Source organism: Arvicanthis niloticus, chromosome 6 (genome assembly GCF_011762505.2).
Source record: "Arvicanthis niloticus isolate mArvNil1 chromosome 6, mArvNil1.pat.X, whole genome shotgun sequence".
In the NCBI taxonomy this organism is placed as follows: domain Eukaryota; kingdom Metazoa; phylum Chordata; class Mammalia; order Rodentia; family Muridae; genus Arvicanthis; species Arvicanthis niloticus.
This window is the reverse complement of record NC_047663.1, coordinates 20,739,719-20,764,883: the sequence shown is the minus strand read 5'-3', so window position 1 is coordinate 20,764,883 and position 25,165 is coordinate 20,739,719. Positions and strand designations below refer to the sequence as shown.

Sequence of the window (25,165 nt, the reverse complement as noted above, 5' to 3'; positions counted from 1 at the left end):
TCCGCGGAACTCTGGGAACGAAAAGCGCAACAAAAACTTCTCGGCCCCCTTGGATTCCCTCAGGCTTTCCCTGGCGTAAAAGTGGTGGAGAGGATAGAAGAGGAGGGTCTGTGTCGGTCGCGCGTTTGCGGGCGCGCGAGTGCTGGTGACCGTGAGTGTAAGGTGTGTGCGCTGTTGAGTGTCGCGGGCGTGTGTGGGTTGTCGGGTATCGCTTCTCGGCCTTTTGGCTAAGATCAAGTGTAGTATCTGTTCTTATCAGTTTAATATCTGATACGTCCTCTATCCGAGGACAATATATTAAATGGATTTTTGGAAGTAGGAGTTGGAATAGGAGCTTGCTCCGTCCACTCCACGCATCGACCTGGTATTGCAGTACCTCCAGGAACGGTGCACCCCCTCGGGGGATCTCAAATGATGGTCTGAAAAGAAAGATTGAGATATTACTCTCCATGTTCCTCGCCTTCAGCACTTTTTATGAGTTCTATGTTTTGTTCATTCATAGATACAGTTTGCTTATTGTTTCTGTTTTTGCTTCATTGGTTGAGACTTTTTGTTTCCTGTTAGTGTCAAGTGTATGTTACTGTCATTGTTTTTAGACTGAGATTTTTCTGAGTTGGTTTTGAACAGCTTTCTGCTGGGTACTCAAAGGTATGCAGAATCTTAATGGAGTCTCTCGGTTTAGTTTTCGGGCTTTTGGTTGCCAGTTTTGATACTTGTATCTTCCTTTGTGAGATTCCTCTCAGGAGCCTGTAACTCTTCTGCTTCCGTGGCATGGTTCACCACCATGTCTGTCTCATTCCATTCTTTGTGTATTTCTAGACTTTAATCCACTTTCCTCTCATTCTGGTTAACTGACCGTTTTCTTTTATGCTGGTTTTCCATTATTGGTTTTATTTCATGATCAATTAGAATCCTGTTCTTAAGTATTTGTGCCTCTATTTTGAGATGTGCTTACTTGTTTCTTATGACAATTTGAGTTTTACATCTTTGCTGAGGTCATTTTTGTGTAAGAGGTAAGAATCTACTTTCATCTTTTAAAAAGATTTTATTTTACATAGATATGAGTATGCTGTATCTGTCTTCAGACACACCAGAAGAGGGCATCAGATCTCATTACAGATGGTTGTGAGCCACGACATGTGGGTGCTGGGAGTTGAACTCAGGACCTCTCTGGAAAAGCAATTAATGCTCTCAACCACGGAGCCATCTTTCCAGCCCTACTAGTTTCATTTTATATGTAGAAATCCCACTTCCATTTCTCCAGTGCATCTTTTTGGCACCTTTGTCAGTTGGTTACAGTTACAGCCTTAACATTGTGCTCCTTTATTGCATTTATTGGTATACCTTTTTTTTTTTTTTTTGCCAATACCATTGTTTTGTCGCTATGCATATAAAACTGCCTGTAAGTTGAAATCATGTAAGATGATGTAACTCCAGCAATATTCTCTTTTTTTAATTTATTTTTTATTTTGGTCTTTCGAGACAGGGTTTCTCTGTATTATATAGCCCCGGCTTTCCTGGAACTCACTCGGTAGATCAGGCTGGCCTCGAACTCAGAAAACCGCCTGCCTCTGCTTCCCAAGAACTGGGATTAAAGGCGTGCGCCACCACCGCCCAGCAGCAATATTCTTTTTGATCAGGATTGCTCAGCTTTCCAGGATCTTTTAAGATTTCTTTGAGATTTATCTTCCTATATCACTAGATTTTTTTTATTGGGATTGCATTGAATCTGCAAATGGTCGTTTTCTCAACATTCTTTTGAGCCAAGAGAAAGGCAGGCTTGTTTGACACAGTTTTTCTGTTTGGTCTTGGATGTCTTGGAACTCATTCCATAGACCAGGCCTGCCCCCAAATCACACCTGCCTCTGTCTTGCTGGGATTAGAAGTGTGCCATCACCGCCCAGCTATTTATCCTGCCAGGGTGTTGAAAGTGTTTTGAGTTCTAAGGTTTCTGGGTTAAATCAAAGGCTGAATGAAATATTTCTTAGACTACAAATAATTGTGTAAAAGGAGGCAGAGGCAGGTGGATTTCTGAGTTCGAGTCCAGCTTGGTCTACAGAGTGAGTTCCAGGACGGCCAAGGCTACACAGAGAAACCCTGTCTTGAAAAATCTTAATAATAATAATAATAATAATAATAATAATAATAATAATAATAATAGTGAAAGTGAAAGAAAATAACAGGGCCCTGTGATTCCTTTTCCTAACCTAAATAGTTAAAAATAATGCCTGTCAGCAGGTTTGGGCCCAGTTAATTAGTTACAGAAAATATAGAATTATAGGACCAAGGATGAAGGCCTATTGAGCCTCCCAAGGACTTGGCCAGACACATAGATTAAAAAGTATACAAGGACATCCTTAGAAGAACAGAGATATGTCCAAATGAGTAATGGGCCATCTGGTGTTCCTCCAGACCCTTTCCCCCTCCCCTTGAGGTCTTCTCAAGGTCCAAGAAACTGCAATTAACTAGATACTATACTAATTTAGACTGATACAGTCTGCTGATGTAAAACAACCAATCATGTATACCCATGTAAAAATCTCCCAATTCCCCCACCCCTTGACTATATAAGTCCTAATTCTTAGAGCCTCGAGATCAGTCCCTCTACCCCTATGTGAGATATGGAGATATGGACTGACCCAGAGCTCTGATATTACACTGCCTCATGTGTTTACACCAAGTTGGTCTCTCGTGATTTTTTTTGGGTGGGCGCCGTCCTGAGACTTGAGTGAGAATCCCCCTTTGAGTTCTTTCAAAAGGAGCCCAGTGACCAGCTGTAGAATTGCCATGCAGGCTTGCAGACTTTATTATGTTGAAAGATGTTTCCTGTATTTAAAGTGTGGGTGAGCTAACCAAACTCCAGTCTCTACCTTCTTGATGGTCTTACTATTTGCTGGAAGCCAGACCCAACAGGTCAGGGAGCCAAGGACATTGTGGCAAATGATTGAGAAACATTCTGTTTTCTGGTTTCCTCATTTGTTTGAAGGTTTCCTCATTTGTTTGAAGGTTTCCTCATTATTTTTTTCAACCACATATTGAAAACAAATTTTCTCAAAAAAGGAACCAATTTGAACTTGCCTGTATGCTTCAGGTATTACGTTTTCTCTGCCTAATTTCTCTACCAAACTAACGTCCCAAATGGAGAACAATATAATAGAAAATACAACGAATCTCATGAACAAGTACAGAAAATCAGAGGGAACCAAATGGTATAACGAGTGCTGAAGCAACTCTCAGAAAGAAATATCTCAGTCTTTCTTTTCAGACCAGCTTTTTTGGTCCCCCGAAGGGGTGCACCGTTCCTGGAGGTACTGCAATACCAGGTCGATGCGTGGAGTGGACGGAGCAAGCTCCTATTCCAACTCCTACTTCCAAAAATCCATTTAATATATTGTCCTCGGATAGAGGACGTATCAGATATTAAACTGATAAGAACAGATACTACACTTGATCTTAGCCAAAAGGCCGAGAAGCGATACCCGACAACCCACACACGCCCGCGACACTCGACAGCGCACACACCTTTCACTCACGGTCACCAGCACTCGCGCGCCCGCAAACGCGCGACCGACACAGACCCTCCTCTTCTATCCTCTCCACTACTTTTACGCCAGGGAAAGCCTGAGGGAATCCAAGGGGGCCGAGAAGTTTTTGTTGCGCTTTTCGTTCCCAGAGTTCCGCGGAGACCCGGGCGCGTACTCATTTGCATGCCCCGCCCAGCGTGCCTTCCGACTCTGCGCTGCCCAGCGCCGCCAGAAGCGCCGCCCGTGGTTCGGCCAGGCTCTTCTTCACGGTCTTTCAGACACAGAAATGACAGCCCCTACCACAAGAGCTGCCCCTAGCCCCCCTCTTATCTAGTGGCATCGCGTCTCGCCTGAGATGAGGTCCACGAAGGAGGCGAGGGGGCCGCTGCCCTTCCTGAGTGTGGCCCCGGGGAAGACGCGATCTGATCCCCTCAAGGGGCGGGATTGCAGCTCCTTGGCTAGAACTATTTTGCTCTGGGACTTTTGTCCTTCCCCGGGACTTTCCCCTTCGTCCCTTCTTTTCCTGGTTCCTCCGGTTTTCACGTGGCAGGCAAATTCTCGCCTAGGAAGCCCAGACTGACTCACGTGCGATTCCCGGCGATCCTCCTGCCTCAGTCTGCCCCAAAAGCAGGGTTTGTTTTTTTTTTTTTAATTTTGAGACAAGGTGTATCCCTGTGTACTGTCTATCCCAGAACTTGCTATCCCTAGCTGCCTGGCTCTGTATGTCTAAAGTTCCTTCCTCAGTTCCTCTAGTTTTGTGTTTTGTTTTTGTTTTTGTATTTCGAGACAGGGTTTCTCTGTGTAGCCCTGGCTGTCCTGGAACTCCATCTGTAGACCAGGCTGGCCTGGAACTCAGAAATCCGCCTGCCTCTGCCTCACAAGTGCTGGGATTAAAGGCATGCGCCACCACTGCCCGGCGTTTCTGACTGGTTTTAAAGGTATAGATTATTGGCCTGAAAGTTATTAGGTATGATTAAAAATTTGAAACTTTGGTAACAGAAAGTTGGCTTAAAACTGGAAACTAAGGGTTGGAGTCATTCAGAAACCAGATGTATAAAAGATAAGATTTAAAAACAATGTCTCTTAATGAGATATTAAAAGCTGCACTATCATGCATTCATGTTAAAAGCTGCACTATCATGCATTCGTGTTAAAAGCTGCACTATCATGCATTCATGTTAAAAGCTGCATTATCATGCATTCATGTTAAAAGCTGCACTATCATGCATTCGTGTTAAAAGCTGCACTATCATGCATTCATATTAAAAGCTGCACTATCATGCATTCGTATATAAGAACTGTCAGCCAGACCTTGTAACATGAAAGTAATGCACTTGGTGTTTAGTTAAAAATTGGTTTTATTTCCCAAAATTATGGTTATACTCTAATACTGCAGAAGAAACTTAAAAAAATATAGTTAAACTGCCAGTATTCCATTGGCTGCAGTTAGCAGTTCAGTCATGAGCTTGGGATTCTTTGACTCACCCATGTTTATGGTTGAGAAGAGGACAGAGCAGGTAGAGTTGAATAAAAGAGTTAAAAAACAGCTGTGGCACAGTACAGGCCTGCAGGAAGGATGATCTCTGGGCCAGGCCTCAGGAAATAGGCCGAGATTAAGACCATTTACACTTGAATTAAGACAATGCAGAGTGGACTCAGCCGAAGCTTCTTATGGTCATCCTGACCAGCCCCTAAAAAGGTGTTTTCTGGAATTTGTTTACTGTCTTGCTTGTTCCTTGCTGGGGAGGGGTCAGCCTCAGACCCAAAGACATTCACAACAGACAGCTTATGGGCCAAGAGTTATAGATAATGATTATGCTGGAGAAATCAAAATTATGCCTGCTTCCCTTCATGTCATTATAGCTGTGCCTGCTAGCAAAAGAATTGCTCTAAGAGTAGGAGAGGACAAGACTGGCCTTCAGCTTGGCCTCATACTCTCGCTTAGCTACAAAGAATTGGTTATTTAATTAATCCAAAACAAAGTTCAAATTTAAGATTTATGAAACTAATGGGGCATTACAGCCTGCCTTGCCTACTCCAGCTGCCATCCCAGTAAATGCATATAGAATTATTATAGATTGAGATGATTGTTTTTATACCGTTCCTTTACATTCTAGTAAAGGTAAGAGTTTGCATTTAGTGAGTTTGCTTGTAATTTTTGAGAGCCCATGAAACAATATCATTAGAAAGGTTTGCCTCAAGGAATAGCTAATAGCCTTACATTATATAAAAAACTTAGTTGTTGCTTTAATACAAGAAGTTAAAGAGTTTGAATCTTTCAGTGTATATTATTCATTGCATGATATTTTATTAGCTACAAGCCTTTGCTCTCATGCAACGAGCTTTTAAAATTTTGGAGTGCTTGTTGCTCCAGAAAATTTTCAAAGGCAATATTTTTTCAATATTGGGACCTTAGTTATATCGTAAGCAGATTGTGGCACAGAAAATTCCAATAAGAATGGATAGTTGGGGTTGGAGAGATGGCTCAGCCGTAAAAGGCTAGACTCACAACTATATAAGAGTTCAATTCCCAACAACCACATAGTGGCTCACAACCATCTGTAATGGGATCTAGTGCCCTCTTCTGGCTTGCAGATGTACATGCAAAAAAAAGTGGTTTACTTTTAGTATTTTTCAAGAAGAGTTAGGAGATACTAATTAGCTAAAGCCTCATCTTAAGCTTACCATAGAATTTAAACTTCTGTTTGCTATTCTTAAAGGGGATACAAATCCTAATTCTCCTCGACAGTTAACTGATGGAGGAATTGTCCAGGCCAGCTGGACAATCAAGTGGGTCTAAGGAACCCTTAGACCCTGTGGAGAGGACTGAGATGCACGAGAAAATTAAAAGGCACAGCAAGTCAAGAAGTCTGATCAAGCTGGCAAAGATTTTATTGTTCACACAGGTTATATACTCTAAAAACAGGATATGGGGAGGGGTAGGAAAGGAAAGAGGGCTTTGCAGGTGGAGGAAGCTAGCTGCAGCTGTGGGGTCTAAGTTACTCGTACAAAGCCTTCCCATTACCAGCGGTTCTAAAAACATCCATCTGGCAGGATGTTGTCTAAATCTAGAGATCAGGAAGGAAGGGTTACTAAGGTGGGTTGCTATGAGGCCTTGTTTGAAGTTCTGAGAACTGACAAGTAAATCATGGAAGGTAACCAGAAAGAAGAATAGTAGATAGGAGAGCCAAGGATGAGTGTTTGCCAAGAGTAAGGCTTTGCCATGGCTTCCCACAAGGAATAACTTTGCAGAAAGTAAAGTAAGCTGTTAATTATCAACAGATACATTATATAGACTATGATGAATTATTGGCTGTTTGCATTATTGCTACTCATGTGCTCACAGCAGTCCTTTGGCAAAAGAATGTGGATACATCCTTTATCTGCAAGCAAAGTTTGAACAACCTATTATGAAACTGTTACTGTGTTAATACAGAATTTTAAGATAGAATCCTGAAAGTACTTTGGATGAAATGTTTATTCCTTATTCCAAACAGGAATTAAGGTGGTTATTGTGGAATAATGATATTTGGCATACTACATGGCAAATTTTTTCTTGACCTCTTTTTTTATTTTTCAGAGCTGAGGACCGAACCCAGGGCCTTGCGCTCTAGCAAGTGCTCTACCACTGAGCTAAATCCCCAACCCCCATGGCAAAGTTTTTAGGCAAATTTGATAATCATTATCCAAAAGACAAGTTGTTACAGTTTTTCTCTATGCATACTTTTGTATTTCCTGTAAATTTGCATGCAGCCCATAGAAAAGATTTTTACTGTATTTACATATGCCTCATCTAATGAGAAGGCAGTATATGTAATTAGATCACATGTTCGTTTTCTTGAGTTTGTCCTGCTTCAGCACAAATAATTAAATTACATATTGTAGCCACTGTTTGAAATGCTGAAAAATCAAGCTTTCAATTTGTATACTCATAGCCAGTATATGGCTCATGGTTTATAATCGTTTAAAATTATTCCTTTTTTACATATTGCTAATTCTCAAATTTTATAGTTATTTATACAAATACGGCTTAATTTAAGAAATATATACTGTTCCTTAACTTTATAAGACATTTAAGATCTCATACTAGATTGCCTGGACCCCTGGCAATGCCACAGCAGATTTGTATACCAGGCAGATTATAGGCCTTACAAAACAATTGGCCATACAATCTTACTCTTTACATCATCAAAATAGTAATAAATTGAGACAATAATTTGACATTTCTAGAAAGTGTGCAAGTCAATTTGCAAAAACTTGTTTTCAATTTTTCATAATGGTGTTAAGCCTTGAGGACTTACACATAATCAATTTTGGCAAATTGATGTTATTCATTTTTGATTTTGGAAAATTAATATATGTACATGCCGGGAGCCAAACCCAGGAAATTACCTGCTGTTTTAGAAAGTCTAGTCAGTACAAGGTTAAGAAAGGACATTCACAGGTCTCAGGTCCCAGGAACCTAAAGAACATCTGGCATGTCCTTGGAACTAGTTATGACAGTGGGATGGTCTAGGGCAATAAGGTTATGACAGTGGGATGGTCTAGGGCAATAAGGATTCCATAGTAGGATAGCCCTAAGCAATGACCCTCGCCCAAACTTCCCAGTTTGCTGTGTCTTTATAACCTGCCCCAAAAATTAAAGTTTCAGAGCTTGATCAGAACCTCAGACTTGCTCTCATTCTTTGTGTCTCTTGTCCTTTCATTCGTTCGCCCCCTTCCCTAAGGTCTTGTCGAATCCCCGCGGGCCGGGGCATGTACATGTGACTTGATACCTTTTAGGCTTTCTAGATGCATCTGCTTTAACAAGAGAAACAACTAAAAATATAATTAGTTATTGCCTACATTATTTTTCTATGTTTGGTGTTCCATATCAGATTATCGATAATAGAACTGGCTATTGCAGTCAGATATTTGAGATGTTTTGTAATTTAATATTACTCATATAGCTGAGATTCCTTATTATCCTCAAGGACAAGAAATTGTGAAACAGATATTATGAAACTTTAATATCTTCATAACTCTCTGAGTTTGGGAGGAGCAGCTACTGGTGCTTCTGCCCTGGTTTTGCAAGGAACTCTGAAAATTTGGCTTTTAAAAACTAAAGAGGGGGAATTATAGCCTCCAAGGTCACCAAAAGCACACCTTGCTTTTGTCTTATTTGTTTTAAATTTTTTGCAAACTGATGCTAAAGGTCAGTCTGCAGCAGGTCACCACTGGCATCCAGTCACTTCTAGTACATTTGTTAGGGTCAGATGGAGAGACCCCCCCCCCAAACTAATATAATGGTCCCAACCCTGTTTTAATTTGAGGTTGTGGTTTGGTCTGTGTTTTTTCACAAAAGGAAAATGGAGCCCGATGACTGCCATCAGTCATCAGAAAGATTGGTCCATCAAGTGGACACAGATCCTGAGCCTAGTGATTATGATTCTAATGATGAAGATGGCTCAGAATCCCTATCAGCCAGCTGAGTTAACCTAGAGTGTAGTCTCCACTCTTACTGGAGAATAAGTGTCTTTTTTATCAATACTTAAAGCCACCCACCATAAACCTGGTGGCCAGACTTTGTGTTTGATCCCTGCCAGTTAACAGCTGGATTAGATAACTGGAACAGTCCCGCTTGTAACTTTATTTCCTACATTGCTTGGATAATCTTGTTGCTTTTAACCTTTGAACCTTGTATCTCAAACAGATTGGTTGCCTTCACACAGGATCCATCTCGGCAAGCTTAACTATTCATTGTGGCAGTTATCCATTGCTATGAAGAATTGCATTGAGTGCATGCTCACAGGTCCTTTGGTCTGAATGTGGCTTTGGTCTGTATGGGAAAGAGGGTGCCATATATGGCCAGTTAGTCAAAGAAGGGTAAGAGTGTTCTTGAACTACTATAGACCTAAGACAGAGGCGTACATCAATAGTGCTATGTATGTTCTCCATGATGGGTAAAAGGAGCAATATAGACACCAACCTAAGGCAGGCATGGTTGCCCATCACTCTTTGTCCTAGACAGGATGAAGTCTTGTGCCCCGTCCAGCTGCTGGCACTACTCATCTTTATAAAACTAATAAGGCGGAATTGTGCCATACCCCCAGCCTTGAGCAGGCCTGAAAGACCTTTGTTTACCACAATAGACCAAATAATAGGACTTAGGTGGAGTTACCCACCTTGGCTGCATGTACATACAACCTGCTACAGGAACTTAGAAGAATATACTGCCTGCTAAGCTTGCCTTGAGACATCTCTGGCTGTGACAAAGGATGGGTTCCCCCACCCATCTCTGGGTTCAATGGGGCTTTCCCTTTAAATTAGAAGAGCTGAATATTAAACTTTGAGCCTTGATCAGAAAACTTTGTCTTGGCTTCATGCTTCTCTCGCCTCTCTGTCCCCCCTTTTTCATTTCCAGCCTCCCTTTCAGGTGAACCCAATTTGTCCATGGTGGCAGGCAGCTACAGCAGCACATGGAAAGTCTCAGCCAGGGCGTGGCAGCACTTTGGGGTCCTACTCTAGCCTTTTGGCGTAGGGGTTTCTTCTCAATGGAAACATTACCACCTGGAGACAGAATAGAAACCTGTTAATAGTGAGGAAGTAAATGAAACTTGGAAGGCTCAGGAAGTTTCTGAAACCTACATATCCCACCCCACCCTCCTAAATAAGCAGTAACAATTCTGGCCAGAAAAATAATCTCTTCTTTTAGAAGATATGTGATATGTTACATTGAGAGCTAACTTTATGGTTTTTTTTTGGGGGGGGAAGGGGGCACGTTTGTTTGGTTTTCTTTTTTTGTTGTTTGTTTGTTTGTTTTCGAGACAGGGCTGTCCTGGAACTCACTCTGTAGACCAGGCTGTCCTCGAACTCAGAAATCCGCCTGCCTCTGCCTCCCAAGTGCTGGGATTAAAGGCGTGCGCCACCACCGCCCGTTTTTGGTGTTTTTTTGTTTGTTTGTTTGTTTTTTGTTTGTTTTTTTGGGGGGGTTGGTTTTCAGAGACAGGATTTCTCTGTGTATCCTTTACTGTCCTGGAATTCTTTCTGTAGATGAGGCTAGCTTCAAATTCATAGAAATCCTCCTGCCTCTGCCTCTCTGGTACTGGAATCAAAGAGGTGTGGCACCAATAACTTTTAAAGCTTAAAATTTACTGTGCTTAGGGCTAGAGAGGTAGTTGAGCAGTTAAGAGCACTGGCTGTTCTTCCAAGGACCTGAATTCAATTCCCAGCAACCACACGGTGGCACACAGCCACCAGGACATGCAGGTGTATATGCAGATAAAACATTCATATACATAACAAATCAATATATCTTTAAGAAATTACTGTGCTTAAGAGAGCTATAAACCAGCCGGGCAGTGGTGGCACACACCTTTAATCCCAGCACTTGGGAGGCAGAAGCAGGTGGATTTCTGAGTTTGAGGCCAGCCTGGTCTACAGAGAAACCCTGTCTCAAAAAACAAAACAGAGAGAGAGAGAGAGATTGAGAGAGAGAGAGAGAGAGAGAGAGAGAGAGAGAGAGAGAGAGAGAGATATTGATTGAGAGAAAAAGAGAGAGAGCAGGAGAGCGAGCGCTATAAACCAAAGTTGGAAGTTCAACTATTAAGGGCTTTTGGTTGATTTAGTCATTGCTTGATCTTACACATTTTTAACAAAACTTGTTTATGAAAGGTAAAAAGGTCATACGGGACAAAAGCTTGTTTTGCTGGAGATAGCCAAGCCTTTGTAAAACACATGGTAACCTTCAATTTGCAGCAAACAGAATGTAACTTTGTTCTTAGACTATATAAACCCGGTACTTGAGGGTACTCTATAGCCCAGGATGTAACAGATCTGTATCAGCTCAGGTCCTCCAAGACCAAGTTCTCTGTCCCAGAGGAACAGAGGGCAGGGAATAAGAGCCAAAGGCCAGAGATAGAGGATGAGGGAGAAGGGGAAGGGGACAAGGGAAAGGAGGCAGGGTTTTGTTGTTGTTGTTCCTGCCTCTGGATAGAGAGGAGACAGACGTTCACATAAGAAAATGGTGGTTTATATAAAGGTGCAAGGGGAAATCCTGGGCTAACATGAGGTATTTCATTTTAATTGGGTATATTAATTAGGTGAGCCAGAGGGTGTTTTTGATTGTTGGACTTCAATACATTGATAGCTGGACCTTGGTAGTCAGCCTCAGGAAGAAGTGGCCAAATAAGGGCATAGACCTTGGTGGCTAGCTTTAGGAATGTAATCTAATGGTGTTTAGCAAGGCAGAGGGAATCAGGGAGAAGGACCAGGCCTGCCAGGGCCATGCCCGCCATGCTTGAGCTGCCCAGAGTCCCTTCATAGGGTGTAGCCCTGGCACCAGTATTTAAATAAAAACCACTTATTAAAATGAATTCATGTTCTGACGTGAATCTCTGACCCCAGACCCATACAGCTTTCATGAGTCTTCACGCATGGCAGAGCGTGCTGCTAAAACAGCTGCCTATCCATTTTCCAAGCTCCCATGAACAAACCATTTCCTTTTTCTCTATTAGTAACCTGGTAAGCTCACTGGTTCTCTAATGGAGTGATGGAATCCTCCCTTTTGTTGGTTATCAGTGCCTTTTCAGGAAGTGAGACTAGATATTGTCACCTCCTTGGAAAATGTCACACGTACCACTGTACACTCTGGTTTCATCTCCAGCTTTTAACCCCGTCTCCCTGCAGCCCCCTATGCTAATCCTTGGTGTCATTCCTGGATTATGTGAACCGGGCCTTCCTGCTTTTACAGGCTCGTCCTAGGATTTAACACTGGAGCAGAGAGAGATCAAAGCTGCGTAGTTGCTGTCACCAGTCATTCTAGCACTAAGGAGGCTGAGACAGGAAGATTATAGAAAGTCCAAGTCTAGCCTGGGCTACAGTAAGAGACACAGTCTCAAAATAACCACTAACAGCCAAAGAAGGAAATATGTAACAAATAAGAGGGAGTTTCAAAGGACTGTGCACTCCTTGACCTGGTCAGCACCGGCATAACCGGGGACTGTATTGTGGCCACTGGACCCTCCAAACTGAATGTTTATCTCACCTCTTTATAAAGGCCCTTAGGCCCAATATAAAGGTAGAAAAAGAGAAAAAAGGGAGGGGAAAGAGGAAGAGAGTGAGGACCCCTGTGGTCCTCAATTTTGCATCTGAAGTATTGTGAAAGAGATGGCGCAGCTACAGTTCTGTGGGTCAACCGCAGTGCAGCAGCTGGAGGAGCTGTCCAAACGCTCGCTTCCGGCTCCAAGCTGTTCGGTCGTTAGCGTGCGCTGGGCGGAGCATGCAAATGAAGACGTGGCCGAGGTCTCCGCGGAACTCTGGGAACGAAAAGCGCAATAAAACCTCCTCTGCCCCCTTATCCCTCGGCTTTCCCTGGCGTAAAAGTGGTGGAGAGGATAGAAGAGGAGGGTCTGTGTCGGTCGCGCGTTTGCGGGCGCGTGAGTGCTGGTGACCGTGAGTGTAAGGTGTGTGCGCTGTTGAGTGTCGCGGGCGTGTGTGGGTTGTCAGGTATCGCTTCTCGGCCTTTTGGCTAAGATCAAGTGTAGTATCTGTTCTTATCAGTTTAATATCTGATACGTCCTCTATCCGAGGACAATATATTAAATGGATTTTTGGAAGTAGGAGTTGGAATAGGAGCTTGCTCCGTCCACTCCACGCATCGACCTGGTATTGCAGTACCTCCAGGAACGGTGCACCCCCTCGGGGGACCTCAAATGCTGGTCTTAAAGGTAGATTAGGGTGACCCAGTGATCAAGAGCCTTGTGCTTTTCCAGAGGTCCTGAGTTCTATTCTTTGCAACCATGTGGTGGTGGTTCAGTTATCTCCAATGGAGTTTATTTCTGTTGTCTCCGAAGAGAACTATGGTGGCCTGTTCATATGCATAAGAAATAATAAATCTTACAAAAGTAGGTTCGATTTTAATCTTTCGTCTTTTATGTTTGGTTTGTACTTTTTTTTTTCTAAAGTTTTTGCATCATCTTAGTTTAATAAGTTGATAGGTACCGATTGGTATATAAAGGGTCAGAGGTAAGTTTGTTAGGTTTGCTATATTGTCCTTTGACTCAGAGATCCCTCCTGGGTGCTGGGGCTAAACGTGTGCATCACCACGTTCTGCCAGTTAAATCTCGTTGTCTCAAAGAAAAAGAAAAAAATGAAGCGAGTACAGTTTGCTGTCCCAACTTGAAGCCCTACCGGTATTGTCAGAAAACGCAGGAATCAAGGGGACCCAAATCATCTTCACTTCTTAGGAAAATCAAGCAGTGACAAATAGAGCCACCAGGAGGCAGCATCTGCTCATTTCCAGTCCTAGACTCTGGTCTTAGTTGTGGTTCAGAGATAGATCATATTTGGGGAAAGGAGCCTTTTCAACTTTGCTCCAGCCCTTCTATGAGACACAGATTGTCCCTGTCTCTCCACCCCCCAAAACTCCCCTTCCTGAAATTGGGTTTTACTGTGTATCCCAGGCTAGTTCATAGTCAAGTTGGTCTCAAAATCAAGATGATCTTGCTTGACTTCCTGAGTCTTAAAGGCATGGCCAACCACTGTTTCTCCATTTTGTTCATAAAACAAAAGAACTGGGATTTGAAAAGTGGGTCTTTGAGAGGAGTGGGCAGGACAGATGGGTCTTTGTAATTCCCTGCTGATTGCTAGCTGCTCCTGGGCCTTCCTGGTTGCCTGCTGTTCATCTGTTCACTTAGACAGTACTTGAGGAGTGGTGTCACACTCTGTAATCTGTAAGCAGATAGGAGGCAGAGACGGGGATGTTAAGATGATCGAGGTTCTAGGTCAACTGGACCACAGAAACCCTGTCTCAAAAGAAAACACCAGTCGTTGTCTTTTCCAGGGTGAGCTCCACCCCTCCTCTCATTCTCCTTTACCCCAGAGCATAAGGAATAATACTTAATAACACTTCTCTTAATAACACTTCTCCCAGGAAGTGTCGGTCCAATCTGGTGTGTTAGTGAGGAACTGGATGCATACTTACTCTGAAGTCCTAGGTTTTAGCATGCCAGAATTTGGGGTATTGAGGTTGTATAAGGTATTACCCCATTTACTCGACTCTGTTTTCTTCCCCAGAAGTCTATACATAGGGATGGCAGGATGGTTTAACAGTTTAAGAGCACTGGCTGCTCTTCCAGAGGATCCAGATTCAATTCCCAGCACCCACATGGTGGCTCACAACCATCTGTAACTCCAGTTCCAGGGATCAGATATTATCTTCTGTCCTCCAGTCTCCCACTGATACATACAGACAAAACACATATACATAAAGTAAAAACAAAACTTTTCTTAAAAATGTGCATCAATGAAATTGTCAGAGATTAACTAAAAGATTTTTAAAAATCCCAATGTTTTATTTACTTATCTTCATAAAGATCTGTTTATTTTACTTTATGCATATGGGCTTATCTGTTCTGAATATATGTTTATTTTCCTTCTGTGTGCCTGGGGACCAAGGAGGTCAGAAGAGAGCATCATATCCCTTGCAACTGGAGTTACAGATTTTTGTGAGCCACCATGTAGGTGCTGGAAGCTGAATATTGGTCTTCTGCAACAGCATAGGGTGCTCTTAACGACGGAGCCAGCTCTCCAGCCCTACCTATATTATTTTATATGCATTTTTTTATTTGTGTGCATAATGATGTGTGTGTGTTCAACAGTGTGGAGGTCAGAAGAAAATTTTGTGGTGTCTGTTCTCTTCTTCCATCTTTATGTGGGTTATGGGGATGGAACTCAGGTTGTCAGGCCTGTGGGGCCAGGGCCTTTACTGGCTAAGTCATGTTGCTGCCCACCCCTCCCCTCAGTATTTTGGGCAGGATCTCATGTAGCCCAGACTGGCTTTAAGCCTATAAAATTCAGAGTTTCAAGTCCAGTCTTGGCCAGTTATTACTAACAGAAATGCCAAGGGATAAGGACCCCTGACTGGTAAACTCCTATGTGAAGAAGAAAGGTGTTACTCTACTATGATCAGGGGCTTTTCTCTGTGTGTTTAACCACACCACCCCTCAGAATTCTGTCAGAGAGGAAGCCAGACACAGTACTGTTCAATGTAGCTGCAGATGAGAAGAGCAAGCTTCCAGCCTCTGGGTTTCAGAATGCTGACCACACAGCAGGACTCTGATCCCAGTCAAGTGGGAAGCCAGAAAAGGAAGCAGTGGCTCCTAGCTCATCTGTCCTACTGCCTGGACACCTACCTAACACTGGTCACTTAAATATTGTTTCAAAAGCCCCTTCTTTAAAAAGCCTTGGTGAGCAATAGCATCCCCTCAAACTAGAAACAAACAACCCCTCCAAAAACAAAACAAAACAAAAAAAAAAAACCTTCCACCTGGATCTCACTGCCTCCTTTCATTTGTCCATTTACACCTTCTCTGCAAACATGAAAGATAAGGTGTGGAGTGAGAATGTCCATTTCATTTCCTTTATCAGATAGGTGACAGTTTCTATCTTGGGTGTGAATCGCATGGGGGAGGAGTGTTAAAAACACAGCCTGACACCTGACAACTTGTGGGGGGTTTTGGTGTTTTTTTTTTTTTTTTTCAGTTTCACAGTTATTAGAATCTTCGTTCAAAGCTAGGGTTGTTTGCACAGTTCCTAGGTGGCGGGATGGGTGACCTTGGCTAAGTCCTGTAGCCTTTCTGTCCTTCAAATTCTTTTTAGACAAAACGCGCATGGATCTTGGAATATTGTGTTTTGTTTGTTTCTTTTTTAAGTTGGCTGGTGATTAAACTTTTCTCAGAGACACTTGACAAGCAGCCTGTTCTCACTGCCTGACTCCCCCTCTCTCCATCCCTCCCTCTCATTCTTATGCTATTAGGTTTTTGTTTGTTTGTTTGCTTGCTTGCTTGTTTTTTGACACAGGGAATTCTGTAGCCCAGGTTCGTTTCAGGCTTACTATGTAGCAGAGGATGGCCTTGATTAAATAACTGATCCTCCTGCCTCCGTCTCTCAAGTTCGGAGATTAGAGGTGTGGACCACCACAAGCAATTTTTTATTTTTGCATAAGCAACTTTTTATTTTTGCATTTTGAAAGAATGTTAACTGTGTAGCACTGGCTGCCCTGAAAATTCACCAAGGAGAATGGGCTGGTCTAGAACTTGTTGTCTCCCAGTGCTGGGATCACAGAGCTGTACCAACATACCTGATTCAATTATGAATTTTTAAAAAGAAAATTGTGTAGAAGCAGGCAGATCTCTGAGTTCAAGGCCAGCCTGGTTGGCAGAGTCAGTTCCAGGACAGCCAGGGTTAGACAGAGAAACCCTGTCTGGAAAACAAAAAACAACAACAAAAAGAAAAAGAAAAAAGGGGGCTTGTGAGATGGCTCAGTGGTTAAGAGCACTGGCTGCTCTTCCAGGGATCCTGAGTTCAATTCTCAGCAACTATATGGTGGCTCACAACCATCTGTAAAGAGATCTGATGCCCTCTTATGGTGTGTCTGAAGACAGCTACAGTGTACTTAATAAATAAAAGCCTTTGGGCCTGAGCAAGAGGGAGAAAGGAAGGAGGGAAATTTTTTTAAAAAGGAAAGAAACGAAGAGAAAAGAAAACTGCATTAAGCCGGGCAGTAGTGGCACATGCCTTTAATCTCAGCACTTGGGAGGCAGAGGCGGTGGATTTCTTGAGTTCAAGGCCAGCCTGGTCTACAGAGTGAGTTCCAGAACAGAAACCCTGTCTCGAAAAAAAAAAAAAAAAAAAAAAAAGAAAACTGTGTTAAGCTTTTAAACTAGAGCCCTGCATGCAGTGTACTCTGTATGGTGGTGTGCCCTGTGCCCCCATGGTTCCCCTCTCCCAGCTTCACCATGCTTTTCTCTGCCTCTGGGCCTTAGCTACCATTCCAGTCTGTTCCATCATCCTCATTTTAGGGGTGTAAAAAAGTTATTTTCTAAGGTCTTGGTCCTAAACTAATTTCAGAAGAAATCTAGGGATTTGGAGGTTCCCTGCTGCTAGGAAGGCCAGGTGACTGATTTTGTGGTAGGGAGGGGACAAAGAGGTGGCAAGGAATGGGAAAGCTTCTTTATCAGCACTTGTTGGAGGTGGCAGGCAGGAAAGGGCTGGACTCTCACAGTCTGGCAATGGCTTCCCCTCCTCCCTTTCCAATCCTCTTTACACATAGCTTTTACTAAGGGTAATCCTGTTGTCCTTTTGGTCACCTTGCCCTTTGTAACATCTCCCCTTCGGGACAACCAGCTCTGCTAAGCACGATGGACCCACCCAAGTGCTACATTTCTAGAAATCTTTCCTTTTTTGGGGGGTGGGGTGGGGTGGGGTTCCAGACAGGGTTTCTTTCTCTGTGTAGCCCTGGCTATCTTGGAACTCACTCTGTAGACCAGGCTGGCCTCGAACTCAGAAATCCGCCTGCCTGCATGCGCCACCATTGCCCAGCTGAAAAATGTTCTTAACTAAGTTAATTGATACCCAGCTCCCCCCCTCCCCAAATGCTTGAAGCAATGCCTCAGTGGTTAAGAGCACTTACTACTCTAACAGAGGATCCAGGTTCAGTTCCCAGCACCCATGTGAGGCAGTCACCACTGTCTCTAATTCTGGTCCCAGGGAATCTGACACTTCCTACTGAACACATGGGCATATACTGACTCACTGGCTTAACTGACACACGGTTAAGAGCACTGGCTGCAATTCCAGAGATCCTGAGTTCAATTCCCTGCAACCACATGGTGGCTCACAACCATCTGTAAGAGGAATCCGATGCCCTCTTCTGGTGTATCAGTGGCAGCGTACTCATAGACATTAAACGGGCTTAGCTGTATCTGTATGAGGGCTCTAGGTAAATATTGCTTTGCAAAGTAGACGAAGAAAGCGGCTTGAATGAGTACTACTGAATGAGGGAAGATACGAAAACTTGTCAGAATCTCTTCGAGCAGATCTTTGGGTGGAAGGAAACTACTGCTGGCGCCCCGCAGCCTGATTGAGGGAAAGTGGATGGGGTGGTGTCATTATTAGACATTCCACTCCACGCTTTCGTCAGGCGCAGCCACGCCTGTACCTTTGGTCCTTCCCACCTCCCAGCCCTAATGAATTCTAGGCTCTATTCCAAATACTGAATAAGGTAGAAAAGATTAAATAAAGCGGTTCCGGATAGAACGCGCACTCCCTCCCCAGGCTGGGGCTGCAGAGGCCGGCTCTGTCCCTGCCTAGCTCCGCCTCCGCGACGCTGATTGGTCCGCGTCATGTAACGTCACGAGAGGGTTTTTAATAGGGAACCTGAGCAGCGGCACTGCAAAGTCCGCTGTAGCTGAGACGTGACGAGTCCGGTGTTTGGTCGGCGTAGCTGGCGGGGAGTGCGGCTGACTGAAGGTAAAGGAGGGTGTCTGGACGGTGCAAAGACGCCGGCTTGCGGGGTTTGGGAAAACCGGTGTTCACGGCAGGCTGGGGAGTCGCAGGACCCTGGGGGTGGTTGTCACAGCGCCCGCAGGGGCGTGCCAGCGTTGTAGGTTTGCGGAGCTTGTGGGAGCCCGACCCGCATCGGGGCTCTTTTTGGGCACACTGCCCGACCGCCTCCCTCCTGCGAGGATTCTCCTCTGTGGAATGGAGATCGTGGCTTCTGCTTTTCCTCAACCTGGAAGGAGGGGTGCAGGAAAACAACCTTACTTCGGATCTAGTCTGCAAGATCCGCACCCTCGAGGATCCTAGCTCCGGAGGGTTTTCTCTGATCTCAGGACCACTCCTAGGGCTCCCAGGGAGGGAGAACGCCTGTGTTACACCTGTAGATTCTTTTTTTTTTTTTTCTTTTTAAAGAAAAGGGGAAGGAGAAAGGCATTGGAGATGGCTCAGCGGTTAAAAGCGCCTACCCTAAAACATGAGAACCTTAATTGATCCCTGAGACCCACATACTCTTGCAGGTTGTCCTGACTTCCATACTTAAGCTGTGTGTGGTTTACACACACGCGCAAAAAAATTTTTTACTGTGGGAGAAAAAAGGCACCTAAAAATCATGTTTTAATAAAAGGAATATTTAGAAGGGTGGGGTGCAGATTTAGGGAAAGGATCCAACAGTTACAAATTCGTATTTGTTCTAACCTTTCTCTCCCCCCCCCCTCTCTTTTTTTTCTTTATTGGCCGTTTAGACAACTCAGCTTGTGCTACCTGCCGTTTCAAGGCCTTCTGTCTTCCTGGCCTGTGCTGGAGCCTCAGACCTGCTCCTGAGGTCTACCCTGCTCCGTAGCTCGCCATGGGGAACCACTTGACTGAAATGGCACCCACAGCCTCGTCCTTTCTGCCACATTTCCAGGCCCTGCATGTTGTGGTCATTGGGTTGGATTCCGCCGGGAAGACTTCGCTTCTTTACCGCCTCAAGTTCAAGGAGTTTGTCCAGAGCGTCCCCACCAAGGGCTTTAACACCGAGAAGATCCGAGTGCCCCTAGGGGGGTCCCGTGGAATCACTTTCCAAGTGTGGGATGTTGGGGGTCAGGAGAAGCTTCGGCCACTGTGGCGCTCCTACACCCGCCGGACAGATGGACTGGTGTTTGTGGTGGACTCCGCAGAGACGGAGAGGTTAGAGGAGGCTAGAATGGAGCTGCACCGGATCAGCAAGGCTTCTGACAACCAGGGGGTGCCCGTGCTGGTGCTGGCCAACAAGCAAGACCAGCCAGGGGCACTGAGCGCAGCCGAGGTGGAGAAGAGGCTGGCAGTCCGAGAGCTGGCGGCTGCCACGCTCACCCACGTGCAGGGCTGCAGTGCTGTGGACGGGCTGGGCCTGCAGCCAGGACTGGAGCATTTGTATGAAATGATCCTGAAGAGGAAGAAGGCACCTCGGTCCAGCAAGAAGAGACGGTGACCCAAGGCTGCCCCTACCCTACCTGCTAGGGGTCAGTACACATTATAGTCAGGCAGGGCCTGTGACCTCTCAGCCAGCCTGGGTGCTGGACCTGTCCACCTCAGAGGACTGAAGGAGCATAGGTGGCCCTGTGTGCCACATGGGGGAGGGGAAGTGTCTCTACTGCCCTTCACCTGTAGGGGCTGCAAGAGCGGAGACAAATGTAGACGCTGACTCTACCTCGGCCCTGACCCTCCTTTTCCTTCCCTGGCATTTTATTTGGATATATATTTTTATCTTTGCAGAGGGAGGGTGTGTAGAAGGTTGTCCAGAGAATGCATTTGGGAGTGAATTGAGAACATCTTTCCGCTCTCTACAATTGGGGAGAGGGGTCTCCTCAGCTGCTCCTCTGGTCACAGTTGTCACAATCGTTCTGTGTCTGTGAAAGTGCCAAGAGTTCTCCCCATGTTTGTAGATCCCCAGCCCTTTGTAAGCCTCTGTATTACTGGTTTTTGGTTTTTTTTTTTCCTTTGTTTTTTTTTTTTTTTTTTTAAAGCATTTGACTGTAAGTTATTAAAGTTGGATGATTCTACCTCTTGTTTTGATCTGGTAACTTCCTCTCACCTTACTTAGCTAGAGCCCTGTGGAAAGTTTGGGATTTGCATGGAAAATAGGGGAAGGGGGCAGGGTTGCTTATCCTGAATGAACAAAACAAGGACTCACAGATTAGATATGTACTTATGGGGTGGCTGGTGCAAATTCTGGAGGAAATTGAAAACCCCTAAAGCTATTGTTGCCTGACCTAGTTTAGGGGTCATGGCTCCCCTCTCTCCTCACCTCCTCTGGCCTTTGCTCCAAAGACCAGCTGCTCCTAGATCTGCCCTGTAGCAAAGTATCTGCTCCTAGGTCTCTGCCCATGACCATGAAGAGTCTTTCTGGGCCCATCGGCAATTCCCTAGTGCTCAGGTCGGTCTGACTTCTTTCCCCCTTTGGAGGACATAGTAAGGGTGGAAAGTAATTCCTGGCCTTAAGCCACCTCCAAGAGCTCAATCCTGCTGACTGTGGCTCTCTGGCAGCAGCTGGTGCTTCAGAGACTTAGGTTGGCCTGGTGACTAAGCCTGAGTCTTCAGCTGTGGGAACAGCAGCTTTTCTCCCAAAGGGGACAGCAGTCATAATCTACCCCACTGCCAACCTGTGAGACAGGATGGGAAGGGCATGATCTACAAATGTTAATAGAACAAGCTGTGGTGTGCACCTGCAGTCCTAGCATTTGGGGGGTAGAGGCAGGAGGGTCAATCCAAGGTGAGGGGAGACCCCCCACCACACACACAATAAGGGGTAGAATAATATGTTAATGTTGCCCTGTCTGAGAGTTCCTGCTTAGGTTTCCAGGGGCCTCACCTCCTGCAGGAAGGCCAGCTGTGTCTGATAGAACAATAAGATTCTCCTAATCTTTCTGGGTGGGAGTCCAGAGAAAGCAAAGGACAACCTTCTAGGCCCCAGTCCCACCCACGGCCTTTGCAGCTTGACAATCCTGCCCTTGGTTCTGATAAAGGGCTGGGGGTGGGAGAGCCTCTCAGCAGCTCAGGCTGGGGGAAGCTGCTTTTCCAAAAGCTGAAGCTTGCTGCCGAGTCCAGGGTCATCTAGATTTGTCCTCCAACTCTCTTGGAGCTCTGGCAGAATGGTATTCGTGTGTGTGTGTGTGTGTGTGCGCGCGTGTGTGTGTGCGCGCGCGCGCGCATTGATCCGGAAGGGTGCCCAAGTGTGCGTCAGTGCGAGGGACAGCTTGACAGAGCTGCTGGGCTGGTTCTGTCTGGAACGTGTACTACCTGACCTCTCTGACACACCTGATGGATGGCTTTCAGTCCTTTGGAATTGAGTTCTATAGGTCAGGGATAGTACCAGGGTGGGAAGGACATGGCCAGAAGAAGGCTTGTCCTGGGAGATCTTTCCTCCCAATCCCAATTCTGCTTCTGTCTTAAACTCTTTAATGACCTTTTGTTTTTGTTTCTTGGTTGTTGTTTTTTACATTACTCTGGGATTAAAGACTCTAGATCTGAGGAAAGAGGTAAAGGGATGTATTCCCTGCTCTCTCTCTCTCTCTCTCTCTCTCTCTCTCTCTCTTGCAAAGAGGCTTCTGAGGTGCCACCTTTTGATTCTGGCTCAGCTAAATACCATTCCTTTTTGTCTATTTAGAAATAGACCCTCCACACTCATGTCCTAGCCATAGGGCAGGTCAGGAATCTTGGTCCCCAGGACCATGAAACTGCTCCAGCCTTCCCCTACCCCCCAACCCTTGGGCTTGACTGTGGAAGGGAGGGGAAGGTTGACAAATGAGAGACAGGAAAGCCAATTGCTTTTGACAGTCGGGTGCAGAGAGGGGAGCCCTGGGGAATTCCTGTGTAGCTGGGGGCTGGGGAGGATCACTGGGGGCTTTGGAAATAATCCCTGCTTGACCCATCAATGGGACTGGAGAGCTGCAATGCTGTGATTGTCTTCCTGTGTTCTAGAAAGGAGTGGGAGACAGGGTGTCCCACTCCCCAGCCTTGCTTGGGGGATTCTGAGTTTTGAACACTGGGCCAAGGGCAAGGCATGGCATGGGCAAGGGCTGGGGACAGGTTGTATTTAGTGTGCTCTCCTTGCCCTAGGAAGTGCACTTTCCTCAGAGGAGAGGGTCTCTGGGGCAGAAGTGGTAGCTGGAACTGGATACCTATAAAGGGAAGTTGGAAGGCCTGTAGACTCAAGAGTTGGGGCTCCCCAGCTCACCCTTCCTCCCACTGGCCACCCTCTTTCCTTGCACAAGTCTGAAGGAGAATCCATAGGGAAGGCATGGTCCTTGCTTGCTTTCTCTTCTTGGAGCCCCTTGTTCGTTCTTGGGGCAGAGATGATAGTGGCTCCATTCCCAGCCTTCTTCAGTCCTCCTGTACTGCACGTGCGCACAAAGAAAAGAGGGACAGGAGAAAGAAAAGCCCTTAAGGATCAGAGTGGGCAGGGATTTGCCCAAGGACACACAGCTACTTCTGGATACATTCAGATCCTAGTTCCCAGGCAAACAAGTTACAACCACTGAGCTTTTGGCTACCCCTCCCCCCTTCTCTCTGGATTTATACTTATTGATTAGATTAAGGCCTAGCTTTCCGATTCTTCCCCCCCCTCCCTTCCTGAGATGTGGAAGGTCTTATCTAACTTAACAGAGCTCTGGTTTCAAATCTGGCCAGAAGGTCCACACCCTCCCTTTACACAATGTATCATTAGAGTCTTAAAACATCTTCTAGGAAGCCCGAGCCAACCCAGACCAGGAGGCAGTTATCAATCCAGCCCAACACAAAATCATAAACATTTGAAATATTATAAGCTGTTTGTTCAAGTTCTGGAAAACTCAGTTGTATGGTTCTCCATCCTTGACATTTGCAGATGACAGTGTATGTCAGAAAGGCCAGGCAAGGCTGGGCTTGGTGGCACAGGCTTAATTTGGGAGTCAGAATCAAACAGATTACTGTGAGTTCAAGGCTAGTCAGGGTGAGTGACACTTTGTCTTTAAAAAAAAAAAAATGGACAAGGCTCATTACAAAGAGTGGCGTATTCTCTACCAGGAGTCTGGTTTTAGTAGGAGATGTGCAGTTGAAGGGGAAAATCCTGGAGAGGAGGCTTTGAGGCATCCGCCACCCCTATCCCTTAACCTCACACACACACACACAAAGCACAGTTCCTTGGAAGGAGCAGACTGAACATTTGCCCCGGTGCTCGCTGCTGGGGAGTCTGGCTGGAATCATAGGACCTCCTCCCCTAGTTGAGCCAGAAGAGAAAAAAAAAATTCCTTTAAAAAAACAAGTCTCATTTAGCTAGGTATGTGTTGTTGAGTTCAAGCTTCAACACCGAGGCTGAGACAGGAGGATCACCTAGAATTCCATGTCAGACTCACCCTAGGACCAGGTACCCCATACAGCGCACACATACACACAAAGTAAGAAAAAAAAAAATCTTTTACTGACCATCGTCCATGACAGAGGTGATAGAGCTAATATAAACATAGGAGCCGGGCGGTGGTGACGCACACCTTTAATCCTAGTACTTGGGAGGCAGAGGCAGGAGGCTTTCTGAGTTCGAGGCCAGCCTGGTCTACAGAGTAAGTTCCAGGACAGCCAGACAGCCAGGGCTACACAGAGAAACCCTGTCTCGAAAAACCAAAAAAAAAAAAAAAAAAAAAAAAAAAAAAAAATGCTGGGTGGAGGGAATGGCACATGCCTTTAATTTTAGAGGCAGGTGAATCTCTGAGTTCGAGGCCCTTGTTGGTCTACAGAGTGAGTTCCAGGATAGCCAGAGCTACACAGAACAACCTTATCTTGAAAAACAAAAGAAAAAAGAAAAAGAAACAGGAAGAAGGAAGTAGAGAAACATCCTAATCTAAACTTAGGTGCTAAACATTATGAACAAGTTTTAAATCTGTTCTGTATGTCTTTCTTTGCATATGGATAAAAAGCTGTATCTCTCCAACCACACAGGGGCTTACATAAGGTGTCCTGTTCAGCTTTGCCTTTTTCATTTATATCTTGGACATGATTCATTGCTGACACCTATGAGTTTTCTTTCTCTTTTTGATGACTACATGAAATTTCATTTTGTGACTGCATCATCATTTTATTAATGAATTTATTGTTGAACTCACCATGTGAATGAACCAAGAAACTCCTTGCATATTTTTTGTACACCTGAGGAAAATTCCTGAGTCAAAGTGTATTATGTGGGCAAATTCAAGGTGGCTCTGCAGGTAAAGTTATCTGCTGCTGACCCTGACAACCTGGGTGTGTCCCCCACATGAGGGACAGAGAGGACTGGCCCCTGAAACTCATTTCTCTGACTCCTAAACGTGTTCTCAAAACTTCCACTTTGG

At 45.0% G+C, this 25,165-nt stretch overlaps 1 protein-coding gene and 3 non-coding genes across 4 annotated transcripts; 3 read left to right on the top strand and 1 right to left on the bottom strand.

Moving 5' to 3' along the window:
* The first annotated feature begins 207 nt into the window (after positions 1-207).
* LOC117712232 (U2 spliceosomal RNA) lies at positions 208-398 on the top strand. Its single transcript, XR_004607287.1, has one exon. It is a non-coding gene; the product is annotated as a U2 spliceosomal RNA (small nuclear RNA).
* Positions 399-3,286: 2,888 nt separating this feature from the next.
* Positions 3,287-3,477, bottom strand: LOC117712230 (U2 spliceosomal RNA). The gene has a single exon (XR_004607285.1). It is a non-coding gene; the product is annotated as a U2 spliceosomal RNA (small nuclear RNA).
* Positions 3,478-13,012: 9,535 nt separating this feature from the next.
* On the top strand, positions 13,013-13,203 carry LOC117712231 (U2 spliceosomal RNA). Its single transcript, XR_004607286.1, has one exon. It is a non-coding gene; the product is annotated as a U2 spliceosomal RNA (small nuclear RNA).
* A 5,449-nt stretch (positions 13,204-18,652) lies between these two features.
* Arl4d (ARF like GTPase 4D) lies at positions 18,653-20,850 on the top strand. Its single transcript, XM_034508079.2, has 2 exons — positions 18,653-18,815; positions 19,586-20,850. The coding sequence occupies exon 2, from the start codon at positions 19,690-19,692 to the stop codon at positions 20,293-20,295; it is 606 nt and encodes a 201-aa protein (XP_034363970.1). The 5' UTR covers positions 18,653-18,815; positions 19,586-19,689; the 3' UTR covers positions 20,296-20,850.
* Positions 20,851-25,165: the final 4,315 nt, after the last annotated feature.